We start from the raw sequence: 26894 nt of genomic DNA, 5'->3' as shown, positions 1-26894 counted from the left end.
TCCAGCACTCCTGGCCTTGCAGCCTCTGAGCCTCCCTGCCCCCAGCTCTGGCCTTTGCCAAGCAAACAGGCTGGATTATCAGTCTCTAGAACGGCCGGCAGGGACTGGGCCCTGGGCCAGGTTCCAGGCTGGCAGGCCGCAGAGGAGGGGAGCCAGCAGGGGCGGGGCCTCTGATCGCCCTTCTCCTTTTCCTGCCAAGCCTGCCTCAGTTTCTCACCCCTTTCTTCCCTCCTCCCCCACCCCACCCGCACCAGTGGTAATTCTCACACTCGCTCCATCCCTCACCCTTTCCTCAGTCCTGCAGACCAGTTCCCACCTTCGCTTTCATACTTTCCCCACCTTGAGATGTCCCCTAGGTGCCCCCATCAGGAAGGCCCAGCCGCGCATGGACACACCCAAGTGTCTGTTCAAGGTCTAGAGTCCTGACCCTCCACGTGGTTATTCTCTCCAGGTGATCCCCAGTGTTCTGTGGTCTCAGGCATGTCCTTTCCCTCATAGGGCCTCTGTTTCCTCATCTGAGAAACACAAAGGGTTGGACAAAAATCTCTCTCATGGCAGAAAAAGCTTGTACTTTGGAGTCAGATGGGGCTGAGTTCCAATTCACTCAGTTCCTTAACTTTTCTGAGCCTCAGCTTCCTCATCTATAAAAGGGGATCTTATAAAAGCAGGCCACACAGACCTGTGGTGAGGCTTACATGAGAATGCGGGGAAAGTGCTCTGTGTGGGTTTGGCTTCCGTTGCCCTCCCTTGGCAAAGGCCCATCCAGCCATGCTGGGGTCCCACTTCTTCGGTGGATTCCTGTGTTGGACTAGCCAGCCTGTTATCTAATGGCTGTGATGTTACCTCCTTCCTCCTCCTGGGGCCCAGCCTTGACCAATGAGAGAGAATGATGGGGGAGCAGGGGCTGGCGGGGCCCAGGCCCTGAGCTGCCCTGGTCCGCAGATGCCATCCCAGGCCTGGAGGAGGTACGGCTGGCCCCAGCCATGCAGAACCGGAATGACGCCGTGTGGAGCAGGACCCCTGTCCTCTTCTCTGCCTGGGAGGTGGAAATGCAGATGAGGGTGACGGGGCCGGGGCGCCGGGGAGCCCAGGGCATGGTGAATGGCCCCACCAAGGTCCAGCAGAGGGGGTGAGTCAGGGGGGCTGGTGGTGAGCTCAGGGTTCCAGTGTCCTGCAGGGACCCTTGAGCTGAGCAGCTGGGGACCCGCAGGCCGTGTGGTACACCCAGGGCAGGGGCCAAGTAGGCTCTGTCCTGGGGGCGCTGGACTCGGGGGACGGCATTGGGATCCTCTTCGACTCCTCGGCTGAGGATACCCAGGTGAGTCATGGTCTCCTGCCCGCCGTCCCGCCCACACCCTCACCCTCCTCCCTGTGCCCGTGGCTCAGGCTGCTTGTCACCTCCCACACAGAACAGCCCTGCCATCCGTGTGCTGGCCAGTGATGGGCACACCCCCTACGAGGTGCTTGGGTAAGGCCCCGCCTGGCCTGCCCTGCACCCCATTCCTGCGCTGCGAGGGGCTTGGCGGTTACCCGCTCTGCCCACCATGCCCCTGCCCTGGCCTCTGGCGGGGAGCCCCGCTCCTAGGGCGGTGCCCTCCTTTCTGGTCTCTCATCTAAGCTGATGGCACTGCCCTGGGACTCCCTCCCACTCGGTCCCAGCGGTGCCTCCTCCTCCGGGGCCTGGGACCAGAGTTTGCTTGCTGTTCCTGGGAACCGCCCACTGAGTCCTCAACTCCTTCAACCCAACAGCCCCAGGCAGTGGGAGCAGAGAAATGATGCGGGGTGGGGCCCATGCTCAGTGTTTCCACTCACATCATCTCATGTTGACACTCTTGAGAAGTGTGGATTATTAGTGCCCAGTTACAGGTGAGGACACTGAGGCCCAGAGAGGGGAAGTGATTTGCCCCAGGTCACACAGCTGTGCACAGAGCTGAGATATGAGGGCAGACTTGCCCATGAGTGTCCACGCCTTTCCCGCACCAGCTGCCTGCCTGCCTGCACCGGCTCTTTCTCTCAGATGACGTGGTTGCCCATCCCTCCTCAGCCAGGCTGCCTCCTCAGTAGCTGGGCCAGCTCGTCAGTGTCTCTCGGCAGACATCCCTTAGCTCGTAACAATTAGAATAATTGCTAACGTTTATGACCTGAGCTTACTCTACGCCAGGCACAGCGCCAAGTGCTTCACATTCATTACTTGGTTGACCCTCATAACAATGTTATGAGGGAATCTCAATTATTATCTTCATTTTAAAGGTGGGGAAACTCGCGTTTGGAAAGGTGAGGTAACTTGCCCCAGGTCACACGGCTCAGAATGCAGATACGGGGGCAGCTCTGGAGCTGGCTCTTCCCCTGCCCTGCGCCGCCTCCCTCTTGGCTGAAGGCAGTGGTGACAGGCTGTCTGGTGTGAGAGCTTCTGCGTGTCCATGAGCCCAGAAAGACTCAGGACAGCTCGGGCTCAACACTCCTAACGCCCAGAGCAAGCGGCACCGCCCCTGGGGGGAGGCAGGCTGGTCATACTGTCCTTGGCTGCTAGGGTGAGTCTCGTGTTGTCTGTCCTGCTGCAGGCCAAGCTTGGCAGAGGGAGAGGCAAGAGAAGCCGTACCCAGAGGGAAGCCCGTGGGACGAGGCCCGGGGGACTGGGGGTGGAAACCCCACTGTTGGTCCAGGCTCTGCCCCCTAGGGAGGAGTCCCAGGGAGGGTCAAGTCCCAGCATTCCGCCAGGCAAGGCCTGCTTTCCCGCTCCCCTCTCTTCTGCTACAGGAGCAGAAGACAGCAAGGGTGGCTCGAGCTAGACAGCAAGGACAGGTCCTGCACCAGTGGGGGTGGGTGGCACTGTAGGCCTGGGCAGAACGGCCTCTGGGACCACCCCTGCTGGTTAGGCCTTGGGTCCTGTGCGGCCTGGCTGGATTCCAAGTGCCCACAGGGATGGAGCCAGCCGGGTGCTGGGCTCCTGCCACCGGGACTTCCGGAACCAACCTTACCCCTTCAGAGCACGGATCACCTACTGGGGGCAGAGGCTGCGTGTGAGTCGCCCCTCCGGCTTTTGTGGGCCCACCGGGCAGGGAGTACAGATGACAGGGCTTGGAGCTTTATGAAGGCCCATGACCCCAACCTGTGACACCACACAGGGTCCCTGGCACATGCGAGCAACACCCCAGGGATCCTCCTCCCTACACGGACTCCTAACTGGCCCTGAGCACATGCTTGGGAGGGCTGGCGTGAGACCGGGTGTGCGAGCCCCTCCGCACCACTCTGACACCAAACTGCTGCCTGCCTTCTGGGCCAGGGGAGCCAGTGAGTAAGGTGAGGACGATCCCCTTGCCAGGGTCAGGGCAGAGGAGGGGGCTCCCTCTGCAAGGGGCTCACGCCCTCTGTGCCCCTCAGGTGTCCTTGAACAGTGACCTCACTCCCAGCGACCCAGGTGAGGTCTGTGTCGATGTGGGGCCCCTGCTTTTGGCCCCCGGAGGTTTCTTTGGGGTCTCGGCAGCCACCAGCACCCTGGCAGGTGAGGGCCCCTAGCTGGGAGCTGCATGGCAAGAGGAAGAGGGACAGCCGCAAGGGACATTTAGAGAAATGGAGCAAAGGGATATGATATAACAGAGAACCCATGGAGGAACTCAGCTGGAAAGCAGGGAGCAACCAGAGGTGGGAGTCCTGGAATGCCAGGGCTTTGGTCTTTAGACTCTGGGTGCTGGGGAGCCATGGAAGGTTTCTGAGGAGGACAGTGACATGGTCAGAGCCATGCGCAGGAGGCGGCCTCCCTGTGGTGGCTCCTGCCGGCAGGGCCTGGGCCTGAGGGTGCTGCTCGGCCTGTGGTCACGGCTCTAGGTCAGGACTGTCCAGTTTTCTCACTCACTGGGGGTCCCCCTCTGGCTCTGTGTGTGGGTCAACCCTCACAGCCCACCCATCTGCTAGTCTGATCCTCACGCCTCTCCCATGCAGTGAACAAGACAAGGGTCGGAGCTGCCCAAAGTCACAGATCTCTTGCCTGCCAGGAACGTAATGGAGGCTGGGGAGAGAGGGCTGAGTGAGTGAGTTGCCGGGTGGAAGCTACCTTCCCTCTCTACCCCCTTTTCCAGATGACCATGATGTCCTGTCCTTCCTGACCTTCAGTCTGCGTGAGCCGGGTGCAGAGGTAGCGCTGGCCCTGGGCCTTCCCTGGGGGTGGGGCTGGGGGAGAGGCAGCCCAGGGTTCCCTCCCCTCCCCGGATGCTCTGCTCATGTCCAGCTACCAGACCTGTCATTCCAACCCTTATCTCTACCTGCTCATGGAGCTCTGCTCAGGCCAAGCCTTGTGCTAGGCAGTGCTGGCGACCAGAGGTGACCCAGAGCCAGGCCAAGTCTGTCCTCAAGGACCTCCCAGCCTGACTAGGAGCTATGGGAGCACAGAGGGGTCCTAACCAGCCAGGAGAGCAGGGAAGACCGCATGGCAAAGATGAGCTTGAAAGAACACAGGGAGTGGCATGGACAAAGGCCTGAGGCCTGAGAGAGCTGCTGGGGTCTGGGCTGCAGCAGGAGGGAAGGGTGTGAGGGTCGGCAGTGCAGTGGGGCTGTGAGGACTGGAAAGTTCTGGGCCTGGTGGCGGAAGGAGAACCAGCTGTATGGGGAGGAGAACCAGCGGGATGGGGGTGTCTTCCCATGCTGGGGTGAATGTTTGGTCAGGGAGGGGGGACTGAGCTTGTGGGAGGCCCTGTGAGGAGACTCCCCAGCCCCCAGATCTCCCATGGGTTTGGGGCCTAAGTTTTCATCTTCTTCCTCCAGCCTCCCCCGCAGCCCTTCCTGGAGACAGAGCAGCTTCGCCTGGCAAGGCAGCTGGAAGGGCTGCAGGCAAGGCTGGCCCTGGGCACCAAGGAGGACATGATTCCAAAGCCGAACTGTGAAGTCCAGGAAGAGGGTAGGGACCCAAGGAACGGGCAGGTGGGGCATGGCCCCGATTGAGGGTCACAGGATCCTCTTCCCTTCGAACCAGGAGTCCTTTAACCAGTGAGGACATGGAGGCCCGAGGATGCCATATGTAAGCAGTCTCTGGGGCCCAGATGATGTGTCCTGTCCCTGCCCCACCACCCAGACACCTCTTTCCAGGGGAGAGCCTTGGAGGCAGAAGCCACACCTTTCTGGCCCTCCAAGAAGCCTTCGAAAGGTAGGATCTGTTGCCCCACCCCAGCTGCCGGCTGCCTGTCCCAGCTCTGCCCCAATCCCCAGGGGAAACAAGCTTTGACCTGGAGGAGACACTGCACAGACACAGCCAGATCCTGCAGGCTCTCCAGGGTCTCTCCAAGCACTTGGCACAGGCTGAGAGGCAATGGAAGAAGCAGCTGGTGTCCCCAGGCCAGGCCAGGCCGGAGGGAGCCTGGGTGAGTGGCCCCTCAGGCATCCAAGGGTCTGCCTGCAGGCCTGGAGAAGCCGAGCCCCATAGGCACTGGGTCTGATGGCACCAGTGGGCTCCCTCTGTCCAGAAAGAGGAGCAAGCACCGTACTTGGGAACTAGTCTCCCCCAAGGTCTGGAGGGAAAGGAGGGCAGGGGTGAAATGCCGCAGGTCGCAGGATGGGGTGGACCTGCCAGGCAGGGGAATGGGCAGGAGGGCGGCTCTGCACAAGAGAAGGCTCACAGAGCCCCACGGCTGGGGCTGGGGAAACGAGTTGCCACGTATTTAGATGTGGATCTCCAGACAAGTGACAGAAATAGACCGGGTGTTTATTTGCATGTAGCTCCACGTGTGATTTGATTCACATACGCTTGCTTAATGCTCAGAGGCACCAGAATCCTCGTTTCCCCTCCACTGCCATCCTGGCTTCTCCCCTGGGGAGTCATGTCCCATGGCAGACCCAGCCTGGGGCCTGACAGCTGAGCTCAGTCAAGATGTTAGATGCTGGGCAGAAGAGGCCAGCGGCTCCTGTGAGCTTTGCTGGGCTCTGGCAGCTCGAGGTTTGAATCATGTCCTCAGGACAGAGCAGCTGAGGCTGGGCTGCTGGAGTGGGGCAGAGGGGAGGGAGGCCACACTCCAAGGCCAGGTCTCCCTGATCCTACTGCCAGACCCAGGACTCCCCCTGCCAGGTTCTACCCACCCCTGAGAGAGGTGGCCAACTCTCCAGGTCACTCGTCAAGACAACGGCCCAAGCACCGGGAGTTGACTGTGCCCTGGGGGAAGTGGGGAGGAGAGGACTGGCCTCCTTTGGGGGCAGAACCACTTCTGGAAAGGGGAGGGACTTTGAGAAAGCTCCCAATTGGCTACTGTCAAGGGGGAAACCACCATCCTCAAGGAGAGGCTTTGAGAGGAGGTGGGAGTCAGGAGCCCAGGTGGAGAGGGTCAGATAAACCTAACGTATCCCAAATGAGGAGGGCCCAGGTAATGGGGTAAGGCCTCTAGAAGGAAGAGGGCTGCAAACCCCTGGGGAAGGTGAACTCTGAGAAGAGAGGGGCTGTGCCCTGGGCCATAGAGAAGAGGCTGGCACTCCTGCAGGACTCAGCTAAGGTCAGTGCCCTACTCCATGGACAGCGGACTCTGCTCCAAGACCTGCAAGAGATGAGGTAAGGGCACAGGGAGATGAGGATCCTGGGGGAGAGGAAGGAGAAGTCCCCATCCACCAACTTGGCTTCTCTGCCTGAAGACCCCCCCATTAGTCCTCTATTCCTTTCGTCATTTCCTGAGCACCCAGCACAAAGTCTGGAGCATAGCGAGGGGCTAGGGGACGAGTTAGGTTTGTTGAACTGACCTGAAATTAACTGAATCAAGTTAAAATTTTGAAACTCCTAGTTTAAGCACAACTCCCTGAGACATTCTCACCTCAGGGAGCGTTAGTAAATTTGAGCCTTCCTTCAGTGATAGCTTCTGGAAGGAGGGAACTTTTTTTTTGGCTGCTCCACGCGGCATGCGGGATCGAACCTGCACCCCTTGCATTGGCAGCGCGGAGTCTTAACCGCTGGACTGCCAGGGAAGCCCCAGCAGGGAACATTTTGATGGGGTTCTTGGAGGGAGCCCAAGCAAAATCAGGCCCAGTTTTGGGGTGGGCAGTCCATGACTTCATTTTACCCTCCTCTGGCCTCCCAGCATCCCTCTCTAGGCCAGGCCTCTGGAGTTACCCATGGAGCCCTGGGCACGGGGGGTCACCTTGATGCCATGGGAGGAGGATGGCTTCAGGTTGTATGCTGTGGCTGCACCCAACCCCAGCCCTCCTCCCTACATCTAGATGCCTGGAGGAGGGAAGATGGGATGAGGAAGAGGATCTAAATCCCTGGGGGCCAGAGACTGAAGGCAGAGCCCAGGGAGCCTGGGGTTGAGACAGACAGCTTTAGGGAGATGCTTCTCTGAGCTAAAGCTGTCTTGAGGAGAAGCTCTGGGGAACAAAGACCAGTCCCCAAAAGGAGCCGTATGGATGGTGCCTGTTCCTCACCCAGGTGCTGCCTTTGGGGATTATGAGAAACGGTTAGGCAGTTTGGGTGCAATCAGAGGGGATAATGAGCTCTTTCCCTTGGTTTCCACCCTCCAGGGATGCAGCTGCTCACATGGCCTCAAGAGCCCAGGTCTTCTATCTGCCTGTGGGCACCAAGCATCATTTCTTAGAGCTGGCCCAGATCCTGAGCCTTCTGCAGAAGGACCTGCGTGGTCCAGTGGTGAGGGGCAAGGAAGGGGGAACCGTGGGGCTCAGCCCCCTTCTTCCAGCACTTCTGCAGCCCCAGGCCCCTCCTGCCTTTGCCCTCCCCTCCTGGGACTCCTGTCAGGCACACCTGTGTCTGTGTCTGTGTGTGCATGCACACAGGCATGCAGGCACGCGGATCTCATCTTCTCTCTGCCTTCTCTGCTCTCTGGAGAGTCCCACAGACCTCAGAACCAGCAGAGCCCTGGAGACCACTTGGCCCAACTCCCACAATGACCAGAAGATACATGGGAATGGGCTGTGCCCAAGATCATTCAAAGCTTCGTGGTGAAGTCCACTCTTCCTTGTGCCCCGCCCCATCTTGCTCTTTTCCTTGCCCTCTCCATCACGCTGTCTTTTGCTCTCTACTTCTCTCTCTTGCTTATCTCTAGAGACTTCGGTCCCCTGGAGATCCCAGGCCCCAGGCCCTCCCAGCTGTTCCCACAGATGGAGCCATGGGACCTGGGGTGGGGAGGCAGCTTTGTACTCTGCCCTCTCTCCAAGTTCCCTGGATGAGAGTCAGGGTACCCCAACACCGGGAGAGGGAAACAAAGCCAACAGTGGCCCAGATTCTAGGTCCCTTCCCTCCTTCTGGGTAAGAAGCTGATCCAGGATCTTAGAACATCTCCTTTCAGAAAGCGGCAGCCAAGGACTCCTGCCCACCTGGTCGGCCCCCAGGGGTTTCCTCGTGCCTGCAGCCTGGCATCTTCCTGTTCTTGTTCTTCCTCCTCCAGCCTCCTTCCAGATTGCAGGCTTCTTCTGCTATGTACACTTCAGGTGGGCCTTCCCATGGCAGGACTTCCCACACCTACCTAGCCTCTCTTGGGTCTGGGCCATAGCCATTCAATTTGAGAGAGGGGATACTGAGGCCCAGCGGGGGACCTGCATGGTCCACCAGCTGGCAAGGAGCAGCACCCAAGTTAGGACCCATTTTTTCAATAGAGACTACTGACTATCTGCTCATCTGCTGGTCCCGTCTAGGTCCTACCCTCACAGAACTCACTCTCTAATGTGAGAAACTGACAAGTAACTGACAGTCACATCCTTTGTGGTCAATGCCATGATGGCAGGAAGCTCAGGGGCTATAAGAGCGCAGGAAAAAGTACTTGAGCCAGCTTGGGGAGATCAGGGAATCACCTGGAAGGGACATTTGATATGGGTCATCAAGGCCACCAGGAGTTTTCCAGCCTGACAAGATAAGTAAAGGCATTGATATAGAGGAAACAGCATGAGAAAAGGCATGGAAGCATGAAAAAATATATATTTTGGAGAAAAAGTGGCAAGTTCAATACTGTAGAGCAAAGGGTGGGACCAGTTTGTGAAACTGGGCAAAGAGAATTTAAAAGGTTGGGGGGAGGTCACTGTTTCTGCTTAATGAGTGTTTGTAAATGAATGAAACACTTAGAGATGTAAGGTGTGCTAAGGAGCTTAGAAACGAGACAGTCCTCGTTGGTGGTATTTCAAGACAAGAAGAATCAGTGTGTGCTGGGATGGTCCTGGAGGAGGAGTGAAGTGTGCTGAGTTTTAAGAACACAGTGGGAGAGGGGATGGCCTGCAGATGTGGAGAACAGCAAAGGTATGAGGTGGAAATGATGACAGGCTTATGTGCTATATATGCGTGCAATGGTGGCCATAAGGCTGGAACCACCTGAACAGACCTTGAATGCCAGGAGGAAAGTGTGGTACTGATGGAGCAGGCCAAGGGAGCCATAGAAGGCCCCAGAGCAGGGGGTGCTATGGTGCAGTGAGTGTAGGGAGGTGGGTGTAGTAAATGTAAGGAGCCTGGTCTCAAGAGCCCAGAAGGGAGAAGACCAAGTAGACTTCTTCTCTCCCTGGCAACAGGCAGGAGCTGGACAAGAACCTTCAGGACGATTTGTCCACAGGCAGCCTTCCTTTGAGTCCTGCACCACAAGTCCCTAGGACCCTGGGGGCTCTGAGGAGGCAGCCCGTCTCCCCCAGCATACATGGCGACCTACCTCAACGCCCTGAAGAAATGTCCACTTCTCATCACTAGGAAGTCACTCTATGTCTGGGAGGTGGAGAGCTTGGCCAGTGTCCTCTGCCTCTGGGTACCCAGCTCTTACCCACACCTTAGCTTTTGGGGAGCTCCAACCTTATTAAAGGTGATTTCCCTCTCATGCTTTGATATGCTCATTTACCTTCCAGCTTCACCTTAATCTCTCTGAAGGCAACCTCTTCTAGATGGTAGCTGAGAGTGGGCTCCAAGCAGGCAAGGAGGCCAAGGACTGGCTTGACTGACAAAAGACCAGATACCCCACAGGCCTTGAACCCTGGGCTATGGTGGGAGATGGAGTCACAGCTGTGTATAATTCTGTCCCCAAATTCAGCCAGAACAAGGAGTGGTGCCTCCAGGTGCCCTTCCTGGTCCAGCCCAGGCAGCATCACCATGAACAACTCTCTCTCGCTGCTCCCTGTAGCTCCAGGGGTCAGCAGGGCAGGCGCGTGACCCAGAACTCTGAGAGGCAACCCGTGGAGCCATAATTGGGATTCCCTGCTCTCTGATCTCCCTCCCTTTCCCAGTGTCAAGCTCTCTGGGCAGCTGCTGGGGCAGCAGGTTGGAAAGAAGGTTGGGGAGGGCCCAGGGCTACTCGCATTCCCAGCTGAAATCCTGGCTACCCGGCGGAGGAGGAAGTGGGGGGGAGAATAGGGAGCAGTGTACTGGGCGCATAACAGCACAGCTCGTTCCCCTGGGGAGCGACCCCCCCTCCCCGAACCCCTCGCGGCCGGCCCCAATCCGTTGGCAGCAGTGCCCAGATGAGCTTGGCATTGAAGGAGGCACGTGGGGGAGGCGGGAGTGAGGAGCGGGCACGTGGTCCAGCCTCCTCAGCCCCGTGCATGCCCCCCGCCCCCTGTGAGGAGGGGTTTGGGGAGGTGGAGGCGGGCCCGGACAGGGGCGGGCGGTGGGCGGTGCAGAGCGCGGGGCTCCTGCCGCAGGCAGGAGCTGTCCGTAAGACCTAGTGCTGAAGTAGGCGCGGACGTGCCTGGGTGCCCGCCGCGTGGTACCCGGCGCCCGGTGCCCGGGCCAGCGAAGACCATGGCGTTCATGGTGAAGACCATGGTGGGCGGCCAGCTGAAGAACCTCACTGGGAGCCTGGGGGGCGGCGAGGACAAGGGGGACGGGGACAAGTCGGCCGCCGAAGCGCAGGGCATGAGCCGAGAGGAGTATGAGGAGTACCAGAAGCAACTGGTGGAAGAGAAGTGAGTGGGATCCCTTCCTGGCTCCAACAGCCCTCCCCACCCCCCGAGGGCCGCCCGGCCCACCCTTAGGGCAGTCTCAGACCCCGAGCCCCTCCCCTACTTTTCTAGACGAGGTGAGAGGCAGGGATGCGCCCTCTAGGCTGCCCCCAGAGCCATCCCACCTCAAACCCAGAACCCCGCTCCACATTCGGGCCCAGAGGGAGTGGGGGAAGGGGAGATAGGGGCCTGGGACAAGGTGAGGGCACGTGCATTTCTGACGAAACAAGTAATCCCTTAATCCGATCTGGTCCCAGCCGTCTGTGTCTTCCAACTGGAGCTCTTCTGAGCCTGAGGCTCTGAGAAAAGCGGTGCAGCTGAGGCGGAATCAGTCATGGAGACAGATCCTGAGATGGGGTCACTCATAGATAATTGAGGCTACTTGTGTGAGGACGACGCTGGGACAGAGAGGGAGCTGGAGTGGCGTTAGGGGCTGAACTCCACAGCTAGGCTGTTTGGGTCAGATCCTGGCTTCGCTTCTTTTTATCTGGGTGACCCTAGGCAAGTTACTTAACCTTTCTGTGCCTCGGTCTCTTCTTCTGTAAAATGGCAATGGTAATAAAACATGCCTTATATACTTATGAGGGTTAAATTACTTAATGCACATAAACTGCTTAGCGGAGCGCCTGGAACATGGCAAATCATTAAATGTTAGCTATTATTTCACTTAATCGTGATAACAGTTTTGTGAGTTGCAAAGTCTTATCCCCATTTTACAAAAGAGGAAGGTAAGTGACTTAAAGACATAAAGTGGTAGTGGATCCAGGACGCGAACCCATGTCTGTCCCGAATACTTTGCCCCACACGACACAACCTGTCAGGAAAGGAAAAGACCAAGTCGGAGACTGCGAGGGACATATGTTAGGGTCCGCAGAGACAGCCAGCCAGACACCCCCGCCCCGCTAGCTCCCGTCCAGCGACGGGTACGGCGGCGATAAAGGGCTCTGTGATAGCTGGCAGAGGCAGTAAAGATTAATCCCGGCTGGTCAGAGCGCCGAGCACCCAACATACAGGCCCGCGGGCAGGAGGGATGCAAACTGCGCCCAGGACCCAGAGACCCTTCCCGCCCCTTCCTCGCAGACCCCGCCCATTTTCTCAGCCTGGGCAGTGATTCCGTCCCCGGTGCCCCCACAGGATGGAGCGGGACGCGCAGTTCACGCAGCGGAAGGCAGAGCGGGCCACGCTGCGGAGCCACTTCCGAGACAAATACCGGCTGCCCAAGGTAAGTTTAGGAGCCCGGGCTGTAAGGCACCACCGGGACCCCTGAGCTCTGGGCTCCGGACTCCTTTGCCCCGCTCCCGGCGCCGCAGCTCTCAGGGAGTGTTTGATTAAATCATGGGTTCTCTCACTCGTTCATTCATTCACCGTTAACTGGAGCCCACCAAGGGCCAGGGCTTGGCGCTGAGGGGTAGTCCAGTCCTCGGGAGACTGATAGGTTTGTGTTTCTGGAGCCAGTCCAGGCCCCTTCTCTCCTCTAACGCCCACTCACCCAACCCAGAGTCAGGCCTAGGCAGATGGAGAGTTGGAAGGCAGTAGATTTTACCACAGGTAAAATCTCTTGGGGCTTCTGAAAACCCAGGGAGGGAGGTGGGTGGAAAGAAGGCAGCACCTTCTGTGGGCCACAGGCACTTGACCTTCACACCCTTACCTAACCCCTCAGTAACTCTGCCAGTTAGCTACTACCCACATCTACAAATAAGGAAACTGAGGCTCAGAGAGATTAAGGGACTTGGCTAAGGCCGTACAGCCAGCGAGCGATGTAACTAGGATCAGAGATCAAGCCTCTGCATGCTGAGCCTGCACTTGCTCCCGGACCCCTGGCTGCCTTCCGGAGTATGAAGTCTGTCTGCAGAGAGCAAAGGAACCCCTTTGGTTGGCCAAGCGGCCAGGAGGATGTCTCCCCTAGGTACTGCAGCATCAGATGACCATGTAAGTGTTCTACTCCTGTTGCCTAAGGAGGGAACTGAGGCACAAGCCACTCCCAGTGCCCAGAATTGTGCTAGACTCTGAAGAGAAACAGAAGCACAGGCTACGGTACACCTGACCTTGATCTTGCACTTGAATTGGAAGATCAGATATGTGAATGTCACATTCACTCACTCAACAAATGTTTACTGAGCCCCTGGCTGCCTCTGACTCCCCACAGCACACTAGTCTTTTGGACATCTCTCTAAGGGAGAGTTAAACTCAGCTAGGAATGGAGTCATTCCTCCAATGCTCACACTAAGCATGTAAGAGACACAACTCTGCCATCAGGGAACACTGAGTCCAGTAGGAGAGAGAAGACTTGGCTGTAACTGAGTAGGACATAAAGTGGAAAGCCCCAGGGCCCCCAAAGGGACAGCGAAGTGCAATGACAATCAGTAGGCAGGTGCTGTGCAAGGAGAGCACAGATGTTGGAATCAGGGACATAGGTTTAAATCTAGCTCCCTCACTTCCTAGTGGTGTGACCTTGGGCAAGTTATTTAAGTTATCTGAGCCTCAATTTCTTTTTTTGTAAAATGGAGCAAACAATACCTACCTCACAGGGTTGTTGTGAGAATTAAAAGCACTCAGCTCAGTGTCAGCCACAGGATAGGTGTTTGGTGAATGGAACCCATCACTGTGATTGGTAACATCCTTCAGTGTAGTTAATGATAGTCAACACATGACTTAGCTGACTCAGTCTGACTCTGAAGGATTTTCATGTTGTCATTACTCACTATGCTAGTGTCTTACCTTCAGCATCTCAGAGTGAAGTAAGGTGGTGTAAAAGTGCAAGGTCTCCATATCCAAGCGTCAAAAGCTTGATCCTGGGATGGGGGAGGGGGACTGAGCTCACTGGAACATGAAGCTCCAGAATCTTGGGGCCTGGAACCCAGTCCAGGCCTCCTCCCTGCCACTCAACTCTGGGTTCTCACAGACCTCCAACCCCACCCCACCCCTTCTCCTCTTCCCTTCAGAACGAGGCAGATGAGAGCCAGATCCAGATGGCAGGTGGAGACGTGGAGCTGCCCCGGGAGCTGGCCAAGATGATTGAGGAGGACACAGAGGAGGAGGAGGAAAGGGCCTCGGTCCTTGGGCAGCTGGCCAGTCTCCCTGGCTTGGGCCTTGGCTCACTTAAGGACAAGGCCCAGACCACACTGGGGGACCTCAAGCAATCAGCTGAGAAGTGCCACATCATGTGACTACTTCCTCTGGGGTTGCCCACTGGGGTGACCAGAGGGCTGGCCCCACATAAGTGCTAACAGCATGCCTCAAATTCCAGGGACCCATATCCCATCTTGGCTTTGTTTCCCTGCCCCAGGCCAGCCCCAGGACCCTTCTCATCCATGGCTCCAATCTGCCTTCTGCTTTCTCCCTCTCCACTGGGAGCAAAGTCCCCATTCCTCACCCTACCCCTCAGGACCCACCCTCCCTACTCAGCCTGGGAAGGCCTCCCAAGATTGTAAGAATAGGCCCGACCCTCTCTGGCCACGGCCCCAAGTTCCTGAACATAGAAGCACGCATAGAGGGACACACAGAGGGACACAGAGACCCTGGCATGTGCAGAGGGATATGCCGCAGATGCATCCTGGCACACGCAACCACAAACACAGGCCAGCTCCCCTGGGTGCCTAGCTCCTCTAGACACCGACATTCAGATGCGCTTAGAGAGCGGCTTGAGGCAGACACCCTCAGCAGTCAGGACGCCTGAGTTCAAGTCTCCACATTTATTCTCCTTAAAACCCAGTGTCCTTTCTGGGCCTTATTTCATCATCTATAAGATGGGAATGGACTGGGTGATTTCTAAGACTTTCTAGCTTGGCCTCCCTGGCCCCTGAGAGTCAACCCCACACCCCTCGTTGGGTAGGGCAGCAGCTGCAGCCATAGTCTCAAGCGGCTGCCACTGTGGGCTCTGGCTCTTGGAAGCTGAGTGATGCTGTGTGAGGGGCCGAGTGCCAAGGATGAAGCTGGCACTGAACAGCAGCCCAGGTGGCTCCGGGCCTTCTCTGGGCCCAGGGCCCAGCCAATTTCTGTTCTGTTCCTGTAGAACTCTCTCTGGATTCCATAGCTGGATTTCCTCTCTCAGCTCAGTGAAAAATAAAAATTCCAGATGACCTGCCTATTCTCCCACTTCTTACTGCCCTCCAGGAATCTTGGGTTTCACAGGCCCCTAACCCTGCCCTTGGAGGGGTGTCCTCTGCCCCCTCACCCACAGCTTCACAGGAGTGCCAGCTCCTATAAGATAAGATATTCAAGCTCTGCCCTCTCAGGGCCCTGGGCTGGGGCGGGGTCCCCGCACTGACGGAGCACCACGTTCAGCCTGTGGCCAGATGAAATAGATCTGGGCTTTGAGGAGGCTGTGGCAGCCATCTGGATGGGCGGCACCTCAGGAAGGCAGGGCCTCTGGGTCACTACCTGAGACTGTAGGAGGGGCTGAGGCTCAACCACAGCTGTCTCTGGCACCTGTGCCTATATCCCCCTCCACACCTTGGAAATGGAAGGTGTAACAAAAAGAAGGCAGGGCAACTGTGTTCCAGCCCAGGCACTGCTGTGTGACTTTGAGCAGGTCCCTTTCCCTCTTTGAACCTGTTTTCCCCCCTGTGAAATTAAGAGCCCCCACCCCTGCGCAATAATAATACCTGTTTCAAAAGGTGACCATTTGTGGGGCTTCCCTGGTGGCGCAGTGGTTGAGAGTCTGCCTGCCAATGCAGGGGACACGGGTTCGAGTCCTGGTCTGGGAGGATCCCACATGCCGCGGAGCGCTGGGCCCGTGAGCCACAATTACTGAGCCTGCGCGTCTGGAGCCTGTGCCCCGCAACGGGAGAGGCCGCGATAATGAGAGGCCCGCGCACCGCGATGAAGAGTGGCCCCCTCTTGCCGCAACTAGAGAAAGCCCTCGCGCCCGGCACAGCCATAAATAAATAAATAAATAAATAAATAAATAAATAAATAAACAAACAAACAAACAAACCCAAAAAAGTTAAAAAAAAAAAAACTTACTAGAATGTTAAAAAAAAAAAAAAAAAAAAAAAGGTGACCATTTGTAAAGCCCTTGGCACATGATGGACCATATCAATAAATGGTAACCCATTCTTTAAAAAAAAGTGAAGAGTCCAAATCTCATCCTCTCATCCTGCTCACTGGTGTGTGTGTGTGGGGGGGGGGATGTCCAGGAGACCAACCAGGAGGGTCCACAAGCAGGCCAATCCAGGGGCCAGAGAGGAACAAGGTGCTACAGGCTGACCCTGGTGCCTCCACTTGACACCAGCCTGTGGAGAAGCCAGCCAAGATTTACAGGTGGAAGAGCCATCCGAGGGTTTGGTTTCAAGGGCAAAGCTTCTGTTAGGGCTCCTTTGTAAAATAAGAACAAGGAACATAAAACCTGTGCGATAGGTAACGTGGGGAGGGACAGGTGGAGGAGAGAGGACGAGGAGTTAGGAGGGTGGAGGCAGGGAAGGACGCAGGCCCAGGAGCTGGGCAGTGCTGCTCAGGCTGTCACGCTGGGCCTTCTCTCTTGAGCATCCCAGGGGAAGGGGTCTGGTCCTCTGAGCTGCTCCTAGGCTGCCCCCCGGGGTAGTCACTGGACGAAAACCCCTCCTGATCTTCCTGGAGCTGGAGGAGACCAAGTCCCGGCCCCAGGCTGTGTGTGGGGGGTGGGCATGGGCCTCCTTGGCAGCATCAGCAGCAAGGCTCACATCAGCACTCCACTCTCCGGGGCCTTCTGCCTAATGGGATTGGACAGACCCCTTTCCCCTCAGTGGTTTGCAGGACCAAGAGCAAAAGAGGCAGGAATGCGGGCCGTGGGGAGGCTGGGGGGTGAGCACTCACTGAACCCTCACAAAATGGGCTGATTGGGGCCTGGGGTTAGGGAGCGGGAGGTTCCTTCCTCACAGCCTGAGAACCCTAAGCAGCTCTGGCCTGTCTGCACGTCCCTGGAATCGGGGTGTGGGGGGGGTGGGTAGCGGAGGCTCTGGGACAGGAGCTGGCTCTGGGGCTCAGGCAGAGATGGGCACGGAGGGCAGGCTGAGGGGTCCCCAGGCTCTGCTGGCCTCCCTGCCTCCCGCTTCCTTCCCCTGCTCTTCTCCCACGGTTGGTCCCTTGGGAGAAGGGCCCAATGCTGGCTGGGCTTGGGGGACTTAGTGGAGGTAGGAGGACAGGGCAGAGTGAGCGCCCAGATGCTGGGGGGGTGGTGGGCAGCAGCGGGTGGAGGGGGCCTGCCCCCCTGCCTTAGGCACTTTCTTTCTTTTTTTTTTTTTTTACAGACCTAGTTCTAACTGGTAGTCAAGAACCACAGATACATCACAAACATTACTTGGGCACTTTCAAAGTTTTAAAGGTGAGAGACAGAAACAACTCTCGCTCCTAGGAGAAAAAACATATTATTAAAAAAGCAGATTAGCATATTTCCCATAGGCCTCTGTCATTCAAAGAAAGCCCTAGGGAGCCCCACCTCCTCTGGCTGGGCTGCCTCCCTCCTTGGCAGGTGGCTTAGACACATCTAAATGTCTTGCCCGGGAAGGGCCCTTCCCCAGGGCCTCCTCCACCGGCCTCAGCCTCCCAGGCCTTTCCCGTACCCAGTGCCCCCATGGGGGCCCACTCCTCTCCACATCCACATGTATCATAATACCAGGCCCCTGTTCCCAGCCAGCCAATGCAGACATCACAAACAAACAACTGGGGTCTGAGGGGCCGACCTTTCGTCCCATCATCCTTCTATTCAATTAGTCTTTCACAAACCCTGTCCTCCTCATTCCCACTCTCCCTCCCACCCATTCTTCTCCATTCACCCACCCAGCTGGGCCATTCATTCTCCTCCTTCCTTCCCCTCATTTTACTCACTGAGGCTTTTTCGTCCAGCCCATTCCCCATCTGAAAATAACATTTATTGAATTCTGTGTGCCAGGCTCATGTACGGTGACTCATTTAATCCTTAACATTCCCATGGGGCATTTATCTTCATCCTCGTTTTACTGAGAAACAGGCTAATCAATGGGTCCCAAGCTTCAGGGCCAAATAGCAAGGCCAGAATTTTAGCAAGGCCAGAATTTTAGCTATGCCTCCTGCCCTCTGGGCCACTGCTCTACACTGCCTCCCAACAGTCAGGCTTCAGGGAAATTAGGTCCCTCCTCACGTTTCCTTCCCTGTACAGCAGCCCTTTAAGGTCTGCATGGAAGGCTTAGCAGCCTTGGTGGCTGTTCAGGGGGTGAGCTCCCCTTCCCCTAAGTCCCCAAAGATGCTCCTGAGTGCCATTCAGGCCAAGACCCCATCAGTGGCTGGGGTGAGGGCTGCTGGAAACCACCCCAACTTGGGGGGCCTGGGGAGCTGAGCATGAACACAGGACACCCTAGAGGATGCCCTTTCCCCGATCTAGCTCACTGCCCACTCACTGGCCCAGGGTAAGAGGGGGTAGCGGCTGGGGTGAGGGAGTGTACAGTGCAGAGCACAGAGGGTTAACAGGACTGCACTCTTGCCATTGAGCCCTCCTCCACGTGCAGAGAGGAAAGGCCTTGCCTGGGCTCCCAGGCCTGTGCTGGTCTCCTGGGTGGTGGGAGGACTGGTGGCTGGTCCACCTGACTTTCCCGGATCTCCCAGGGGCTAAGGGCAGGAGGCAGATGTGGCTCTCACTCCCCCACCCTGGGGCCTCCCCCAGCCTTCCCTCATGTCACCCAGCTCTTCCTGGGGCTCCTCTAGTCCCAGCCTGTGAACAGGGGCTACCTCCAGTTTTTCCCAGGTCAAGAAGAGAAGAACAGGGCTTCCCTGGTGGCGCAGTGGTTGAGAGTCTGCCTGCTAATGCAGGGGACACGGGTTCGAGCCCTGGTCTGGGAGGATCCCACATGCCGCGGAGCGGCTGGGCCCGTGAGCCACAATTGCTGAGCCTGCGCGTCTGGAGCCTGTGCCCCGCGACGGGAGGGGCCGCGATAGAGAGAGGCCCGCGCACCGCGATGAAGAGCGGTCCCCGCACCGCGATGAAGAGTGGCCCCCGCTTGCCGCAACTGGAGAAAGCCCTCGCACGAACCGAAGACCCAACACAGCCAAAAATAAAATAAATAAATAAATAAAATCAAGTAAGAAGAGAAGAACAAGTTTAGAAAATAATTTAATAGAAAAACAATGAGTTACATTCTTTACACCCAGCCTCCTACAGGGAAGGCAGACAACTCTTGCCCCAAGGAGGCATTTAAGGGCAGAAGGGTTAGAAATCACTAACACCCTCTCTGACTTTTTAGAAAAGAAACCCCTAAATAACTCTAGGTGTATATATTCTTTCCAGATTAAAGTCACTTTGTTCTCCTGAAAGCCCATGTAGGGGGTTGAGGAGATAGTAGCAGTCCCATTGGAGAGATGGGGAGATCCAGGCCCAGAAAGGGGAAGGAGCTTGCCCGGGGTCACACACTGGAGTAGCAGCAGTGTCAGACCTAGAATCAGGTCTCCTGGATCACTGGGTCCCCTGGAGACTGACAGGCCAGGCAATCCCCATGCCTCCCCCTCCTAGGCCAGGACCAGCTCTGAGGCCAGTAAGGGCATTCCCCACAGAGGGATGAAGGTGGGAGGGATGACTGAGGACCCCTCCCCTTGTACCCCCCAGGCCAGGGCAAGAACAAGGCATGGGTTTCTCAAATTTGCCCCACCTCTACAAAAGATATTATTTTCATGCATGAAGGATTATCTTAAAATATTGAGAGGGTGGGCAGGGGTCAGCTCCCAGGAAGACTGGTGAGTTCTGCGGGGCTGAGTGCATATGGTGGGATGGGTGCTCCCTGAGGGGTCTTGGAGTGCCCTGCTCCAGTGCAAGGAGTGAGGTGAGTTGCAATAAAGGCTCCCAGGAAGGAAAGGGGTGGGCACAGGGCACAGCTGCCTCCTGGCAAGGAGGGGAAAGAGAACAAGTGTCCTGCAGAGGGCTCCCTGCTCGTCTCAGAGCAAAAACAGAAATCAACAGGCTCAGGGCTCAGCAACCACCAAATAACAAAAGTCACGTGAAAGAAACACTCTTCTCCCAGAGTCCTCCCCACCCCAGTGCTCCCAGTACACACAGTGGGTAGGGGGTTAAGAATCTTTCAAGTGGTGCTGGGGATGCTGGGATGTGGGGCGTCCCAGAGTTGCCCATCCAGGAAGCCTGCTCCGCAGGGTGGCAGAAGCCACAGAATTCGGAGCATCAGCTGGGGCGAGCGTGTCCCCAATTCCCAGTGACCTGTCCAATCATCCTGCAGGGTCACTGCAGAGTACAAGCTGTGGAGCGGAAAGTGGGGAGCGTCAGTCTCAGGTCTCTAGCAAAAGAGGCAGAATCCAGGGCTGCCCCAGCTCTCACCCCTCCTTGCGGGGAAAGTCAGACCCCAGGGCAGGACTCACAGCTACGAACAGACTCCGACAGCCCCTCTTTGTCCAGGGTCTCAGCTTCCCAATGAGACTCCCTCATCTGCGGAACATAAAGGGCAGAGACAGTGATGGAGAGGCCTTCAGACAGAGACGAGAGGGAGACATACACAGCGGGGAGTGGGGGACACACGATGGGGAGCAGGGGACAGACAGCCACAGGCAGAGAGGAACAGAATACATATAGCTTCGGCCCAGTGTGGGCACCCATGTGCCCACCTTGACCTGCTCCTTCAGGTATTCAGCTCGAGCCATGAGATTCTGAACCTGCCAAGGGAAGACATGACCATGGAGGTGGGGCGAGGAGAGGCCTTCAAATTGAGCTCCTCCTCACTCCCGATGCTCTCCAGAGCCCTCTGCCTCATTAGAACAACCTGCCTCTGAGTCCTTATCTGCTCCTTCCTCCAGGAAGCCTCCCGATTGCTGCTGAGTTCCCAGATCCTGCCTGTCCCCTTGCCCTGACCTGAGCACCCAAGCCCTGATGGAGTGCGAGGGGCCACCAACTTAGCAAGTCTGTGTGGTCTAACTCCCAGACTTGGAGCACCCTGAGGGAACCCAAGGAGGTCCCCACAAATGGGAGCGGGGCAAACGGGGAAGAGGAAGCCCCCCAAGCCTCCTGACCCCAGTGGGCACCTCAGTGTGAAGCAGCTCCCGCCTCCGGCCTGGGGGCTCCGCTGCAGAGAGAGGGAGGGCACGTGGTGAGGGCAGGGCAGCCAGGGGCTGAGGGGAGTATGGTGATGGGGCCTCACCTGCCAGCAGTAGAAGCAGCTCCCCCAGGCCGTGCTGGTACAGGGCCAGAGCATCCTGCTCCCCGCCAGCCTCGTCCTCCTGCAGCCACAGGGACACCAGGTCATTTAGGGGCATGACTTGGATTCCTCCCTGCCCTGCCCGGACCCCTCCCACTGGCTACAAACCTTAGCCATGGCAGCTGAAGCCACTTCCAGGGCAGCTAGGAGGCGCGGCTTGTCCCGGGCCATCTCTGGGATGAGGCGCAAAGGCTCAGGGTGAGGGGAGCAGCCTGCTTTCTCATCTCAGGATGCCTACCCCAACCTGCCTCCCCCTCAGGCTAGAGGGGACTTGCTGGGAACTGGTGGTCAGCCAGGTTTGGGGCCTACCTCTGAGCAGGTCTCGGGCAGAGGTCCCCTGCCTCAACAGGGCCCGATTGGAGGAGGAGACGATGGTCTTGAGCTCCTCAGCCCGGGACACGTACTGTCCTACCTGCAGGAGGGCAAGGGGCCGAGGAAGGGCTCTCGCACCTTGCCTGCCTCGCCAGCACCCACCTCCAGGTTCTCCCTCAGGGACCGCCCCAAACTGTAACGTCAGAGGTCAACTGAGGCTGGCCTGACCCCCTTCCCAGGGAGAGAGGTTCCTCTAAGAGCCAATCCCCAGAGGCCCTGGGATCCCTCACCCATTTCCTCAGGGGACTCTCATTCACCTTTGCCTTAATTGCTTCCTTCCGGTGGGTGTCCACTTCATCTGCAGAAAGTGCGGGTTTATATGAGGAGTCTAGAGAGAGGAGACGCCTGCCCCACACCAAACCCTCTGGAATCCCCCAAAGCACTAAGTTCCAGATTTACCCTCTGCCTTGTCTCCCACAAAATTCTGGAAGAGGAGCTGCTTCTGGAAGACCCCACCCCTGCTGCACCCGGCCTGGCACTCACAGTGCAGGGCAGGCACGAAGAAGTCCAGAGCCTTGCAGTAGAGAGATAAGGCGGCCGCGGCGTCCCCCTCCTGGTCCTTCTTCACAGCCTGCACCACCAGGGTGGTCTGGGGGACGGACAGATGAGAAGTCATGCCCACCCCCCATACTCACCACAAGGGGCGATGCCCTGAGCCCACCCTCTGCCTCCTGCTGGGCAAGTCACCTGGTCACCACTGAAAGGGGTAGATGAAACCCCCAATCTGCCCTCAGCCCACCCATCTCCATTGGTTGCTCACTGCTCGTGCCAGGCTCTCCCCACTGGGCATGTGCTCCAGGTCCACCCAAGGGTGGGCAAAGAAGTCCTGGAAGGAGATGCGGCGGCTGGGGTCCCGCTCCAGGAGCCGCTGCAGCAGGTCCCGGCATTCCTGGGAGAGGGTGGGACGCAGGGGGAGCTGCGGGGGTGGGGGAGGTACAGATCACACTGGGCTCCGGCACCTCGGCCCCCAGCCCCACGTGCCGGTCAGGACCACCCTATCCTGGGACGCCCCAGAGATACACATTTGACAGATAGAGAAAGTGAGACCAGGAGGAACAGTGATGGGTCAAAATGTCGCAGTCAGTGAGAGCCAAGCCTCCTCCCCCAGGGTCCTGTCCACGCCCTCACTGGAACCCATAGCCGTCATGGAACCCTGTTTCCAGATCCTTTTCCTCTCTCTGGAATATGTTTCTGGGAAGGCTGGGCCTAGATCTGCTTTGGCCTTCTCCCCATGGGGGGCCTGTAGCGGGCTGTGGGGCAGTCCCTTTGCTCCCCGTTGTGGCTGATCTGGGTCCCTGGAACTGAATGGAGCCGACTTCCAGGCTAGAGTGTGCCCCAGCTCCACGAAGGTGGCCTGGAGCCCACACCCCAGTCTGTGCAGGTGGAAGTGAGGTCTCCTACCTCAGGGCCCTGACTCTCTCCGCCCCGCAGCAGGTGCCGAGGCCCTGCTAGACCTACCTCAATAACCCGGTTGCTCCGGATCTTCTCTTCCAGCTCCGAGAACGACCTGGAGGCAAAGGGGGGCTGCCCGAAGAGGGCTTCTGTGGAAGGGAGGCAGAGGGGAGGCTGGGAGGGGATAGGGTCAAGTCTGGCCTGGCCCACTCCTGGGGAGCGGCCCCAGACCAGGAGAGTCAGCGTTCTCATTAAAACCCTTCAGGAGTGGCCCAGAGAGGCCTTGCAGTGCAGGCCTCCAGGTGGGGGCAGGGGACAGCACTCTCACCATACAGGATGACCCCCACGGACCAGAGGTCCACACGGGCGTCGTACTGCCGCTGACACACCATCTCGGGAGCCATGTAGAGGGGAGAGCCACGGAGCACGTGCTTCTCATCCCAGGGGGACATGTGCTGTGCAAAGCCAAAGTCTGCAGGCAAGAGGCCAGGCAGCAGGGCTCAGATTCCAGCTGCTTCTGCCCCTGGCCTTCACAGCCTCACCCTGGGCTCCAGTGCAGGGCTCCTCCCACCCCCTAGACTCACCAGGATTCATCCCTACTTTGCTCACTTTCCGACTTTGCTCACGCCGTTTCTCTCATTATAAACCTGGAACACACTCCTACCTCTGGGGGGGCATATATCCTACCCATCCTGCACAGCCTCCTCAGCACCTTTTTCCCAGGAAGCCCACCCTGATCACACCAGCGATGTGGATAAGGGTCCACTAAGGGGTTAGAACTCTCCGTCACTGTCCCATCGAGCTCAGCGGGCCTCTCTGGCTTCCAGTTTCAGGTTAATGGGCCTCTCTGGCCTCCAGTTTCAGGTTAATGGGCCTCTCTGGCCTCCAGTTTCAGGTTAATGGGCCTCTCTGGCCTCCAGTTTCAGGTTAATGGGCCTCTCTGGCCTCCAGTTTCAGGTTAAGGGGCCTCTCTGGCCTCCAGTTTCAAGTCAGTTCTCCTCCAAATTTTATCAGGGGCCACAACCACTGCTTTCCCACCTCACGCTCTCCAACACTGCCACCACAGATTGAGTCATATTTTGAGCCCCAATCTTGGTGGCAGATAAAGTACTAACCCTGGTCACACTCTGAAACCTGACTCTGGTCACACACTGAGCCCTGACCCCATCCATGACACTGCTGGAGTCAGAGCATGGGTAGCCTGAGAAAGGCCCTACCTTTTGGTGACGGGGCCCATCCCTGGACCTCCCAGTCTGTCACTGTTTGATGACTCAATAGAGGGCTCCATGAGAGCCACCCTCCAAACCTCCATGCCTTTTGTTCCAGACTCACACCTGCCAGTTTAAGGTGGGGCTTCTCCAAGGAGCTCAGCAAAATGTTCTGTGGCTTCAGGTCCAGGTGAGAGACGTTCCGTTCATGCAGGAACTGCAGGGCACTAGCTGGGGAGTAGGACCCATGCAGAGAGACAGGTCACAGAAGCCCATCTCCCACACCCTCTCACCTCCCCAGCCTTATATCTGCCCCTTCAAGCCTGCACAACCCCAGTTTTGACCTGGCTGGTCTACCAAATGCTTTACATACAAGCACCACGCTCCCCCTTCTGCTAAGAATTTTCCCCACCCCCACCGCAAGTGACCTCCTTCCTCCCTTGTACCCCTTCACAAGTCTCCCCTCCTCCTAGAAGCTTCCCTAGATGCCCCAGCCCTTTAGGTCCTTGCTCTCTTCCTTAGCAAAGCACTTGGGTCTTTGGTATGTTCTATGAGGTCTTTGCATTACATTCCACGTGTGGAAGCCTGTAGTCCCCACAGATGGGGCTCCTCCCCATCTCTCTCACAGCATCCTTAAGCCAGGGATGGGCACATAGGAAGGATGGGCCCTAAAAATCCAAGCTAGGATGGGAGATGACTGCTAAGAGTGTCAGAGCTCTAAGCCTGGGGCAGGGGTAGCGTGAGAGGGCAGAGATCATGGGAAGGGGTGTCAGGCTGGGGTCAGAGGCTTTTACCCAACTGCTGCATGAAGACCCGAGCCACCTTCTCAGGCAGAATCCTGCGGGTATGGATGAAGCGAGACAGGTCACCTCCTGCACAGAACTCCATGATGAGGTAGATGTTGTCACTGTCCCACTGTGGTTAAAGGCAGAGAGGAGGCTTGAAGAGAGTGTCTCTTCTCCAGCCCCCTTTAGGGGTGGCCCCATCCCAGGCCCACACCTGGAAGTCTTTCAGCTGTACGATGTGGCGGTGTCGAATGCCCTTGAGGATCTCAATCTCTGTCAGGAGGTTTTCCACAGATGCCTTGTTCAGACTCTTCTTGGCCACGCACTTTATGGCTACCACCTCACGAGTATCCTTCTGTGGGGAAAGGAGATTTGAGAGCTCTGCCTTGAGGGTACCAGGGACTATGTGCGGCCAGAAGGGCTCTGGTTCGCTCTGCCCCTCTCCCCCTCACAGGGCCTACCCACTCACACTAGCATCCAGGCTTCCCAGCTGCCCCTTCTCAGGCCAATGAGGCACCCGGATTCTGGAATCCCGGCTTCCCCACCAGCCTGGTGTTCTCTGCTCCACAATCCCTTTCATTGTATTCTAGAGTGCCCCTGCTAAAGCATGTTATTCACTGTTCTAAACTGCCCACTCTGCTTCCTAAGTGGGTCCAGCTTTCTAGAACCCTGCCCCAGACTCCTCCTAGCCCACAGGTATCCCCCCTGTTTTGAGCCTGTTCTTCAGCCATGGACACCGAGGCTCCATCGAGGTCTCCACCTGTCTCTTCACACAACAGGGGTGTGTGTATGTGTGTTTGTTTTGAAGACCTATTGGTGGCGGTCACCACCCACCTCCACGGAAGGTCGGCCTGGGACAGGGCAGGCTGTGGGCCCCTAACGGCTCTCACACCCTCTCTAACCCTTTCTAGTTTCCCGGCCCGGCACCCGCCTGGGCTTGCTCAGGGTCTGGCGGGCACCGGGGCCAGGCCCTCAGAAGTTCTCGTGCCCCCGATTCCTGCCTCGCACAGAAGCCCCGGGGCGCCCCGCACCCACCTTGGCGTAGGCCTTGTACACCGTGGCGTACGTGCCACTGCCCAGGCGCTCGGTGAGAATGAAACCGTCCAGCCGCGGGGGGCCCCAGCCAGGGCCCGCCATCCCGACCGCCCCGCGCCCGCGCCCGCTGCCGGGAGCTTCCTGGTTCCCGGCGCCAGGTTCCGGCCAGGAGCCCAGAACAGACAGCGCGCGGCTGTAGGACAGAACTCCACGCTGCCCCCAGCGGAGCCCGCCGAAAGTGCAGCGCGGCGGGTGGGGCGGGGCAACGGCTCCCCACCGCCCCCGAGCCCCGCCCCCTCCAGGTGCTCCAGGGGCTGCTCCTGGGCGCCTCCACCGCCTCCACCCGCACTGGAAATCACATGACCCGCCAGTACCCGCAAGATCCGTTTGGGGATACTGAGGAGCTCGCGGGCCTAACGGGAGTTAGTGGAGGCCAGCAGACGAGGTCACCTGGGGAATCCCATCCAGGCTCAGACAGCAACCTAGAGATCGCCCACGTGAAGGGGCGATGAGAGAAGCCCGGCTGAGCAGGTGTGTAAGATGGGCAGGGAAGGTTCAAAGAGGTCCCACGCCCCCAAGACCAGCAGCTCTGAAAGTGGAAGTACTGGGACAAGAAAGTACCATGGAAGACAACAAGCAATCTCAGTACGGGGCTCACCCCCAGGGATGAGGGGCTTGGCCTGTCACAAACCAGCCAGGGAGTAGAGCAGCCAGACGCAGCGTCTTCACTGTCTCCTCTCGCCTATGGCTGGTGTGCCTCAGCCCCTACCCTATGGGCCACTCCCATCCTCCCAAGTCCAACAGACACGAGGACCAGTATTTTTTTTTTTTAATAAATTTATTTATTTATTTATTTTTGGCTGTGTTGGGTCTTCGTTTCTGTGCGAGGGCTTTCTCCAGTTGCGGCGAGCAAGGGCCACTCTTCATCGCGGTGCGCGGGCCTCTCACCGTCGCGGCCTCTCCCGTCACGGAGCACAGGCTCCAGACGCGCAGGCTCAGCAGTTGTGGTTCACGGGCCCAGTTGCTCCGCGGCATGTGGGATCCTCCCGGACCGGGGCACAAACCCGTGTCCC

The 26894-nt window shown here is 57.8% G+C and overlaps 3 protein-coding genes across 4 annotated transcripts; 2 read left to right on the top strand and 1 right to left on the bottom strand.

Moving 5' to 3' along the window:
• The first annotated feature begins 968 nt into the window (after positions 1-968).
• Positions 969-9709, top strand: LMAN1L (lectin, mannose binding 1 like). The gene is given in 14 exon segments (XM_007197701.3): positions 969-1097; positions 1211-1318; positions 1410-1468; positions 2921-3020; positions 3382-3502; positions 4077-4132; positions 4759-4891; positions 5200-5351; positions 6032-6097; positions 6459-6526; positions 7486-7609; positions 8268-8369; positions 8372-8409; positions 9475-9709. Coding segments are annotated over 14 exon segments (1413 nt in total). The 5' UTR covers positions 969-983; the 3' UTR covers positions 9647-9709.
• Positions 9710-10687: 978 nt separating this feature from the next.
• On the top strand, positions 10688-14054 carry CPLX3 (complexin 3). The gene is made up of 3 exons (XM_007197700.3): positions 10688-10851; positions 12022-12109; positions 13830-14054. The coding sequence occupies exons 1-3, from the start codon at positions 10688-10690 to the stop codon at positions 14052-14054; spliced, it is 477 nt and encodes a 158-aa protein (XP_007197762.1).
• A 4888-nt stretch (positions 14055-18942) lies between these two features.
• On the bottom strand, positions 18943-25980 carry ULK3 (unc-51 like kinase 3). Of its 2 annotated transcripts, none has more exons than XM_057544577.1 (16): positions 25822-25980; positions 25001-25141; positions 24796-24916; positions 24128-24232; positions 23122-23265; positions 22860-22942; positions 22162-22317; positions 21801-21990; positions 21659-21699; positions 21339-21441; positions 21138-21202; positions 20973-21051; positions 20857-20897; positions 20443-20490; positions 20200-20266; positions 18943-20079 (listed from the first exon to the last, which is right to left on the bottom strand). In XM_057544577.1, exons 1-16 carry the CDS (start codon positions 25921-25923, stop codon positions 20063-20065), a joined length of 1503 nt encoding a protein of 500 aa, XP_057400560.1. In that variant the 5' UTR covers positions 25924-25980; the 3' UTR covers positions 18943-20062. The 2 variants fall into 2 exon arrangements, with proteins under 2 accessions (XP_057400560.1, XP_007197760.2); XM_007197698.2 differs by having other exon boundaries at positions 21885-21990.
• Between the last annotated feature and the right edge of the window lie 914 nt (positions 25981-26894).

The sequence above is a fragment of the Balaenoptera acutorostrata genome, chromosome 3 (genome assembly GCF_949987535.1).
Source record: "Balaenoptera acutorostrata chromosome 3, mBalAcu1.1, whole genome shotgun sequence".
Classification (NCBI taxonomy): Eukaryota; Metazoa; Chordata; class Mammalia; order Artiodactyla; family Balaenopteridae; genus Balaenoptera; species Balaenoptera acutorostrata.
This window is presented reverse-complemented; position numbering and strand designations above follow the sequence as displayed.

Coding starts and splice junctions, on each gene's coding strand:
- ULK3 (XM_057544577.1), bottom strand. CDS start 25,923: ATGGCGGGCCCTGGCTGGGGCCCCCCGCGGCTGGACGGTTTCATTCTC. Junction 24,233..24,795: donor GGTCTTCATGCAGCAGTTGG/GTAAAAGCCTCT, acceptor CCTACTCCCCAG/CTAGTGCCCTGCAGTTCCTG. Junction 20,491..20,856: donor GGGAGCTGCTTCACACTGAG/GTGCCCACTGGG, acceptor TTCCCTTGGCAG/GTTCAGAATCTCATGGCTCG.
- CPLX3 (XM_007197700.3), top strand. CDS start 10,688: ATGGCGTTCATGGTGAAGACCATGGTGGGCGGCCAGCTGAAGAACCTC. Junction 10,852..12,021: donor AAGCAACTGGTGGAAGAGAA/GTGAGTGGGATC, acceptor GTGCCCCCACAG/GATGGAGCGGGACGCGCAGT. Junction 12,110..13,829: donor ACAAATACCGGCTGCCCAAG/GTAAGTTTAGGA, acceptor TCTTCCCTTCAG/AACGAGGCAGATGAGAGCCA.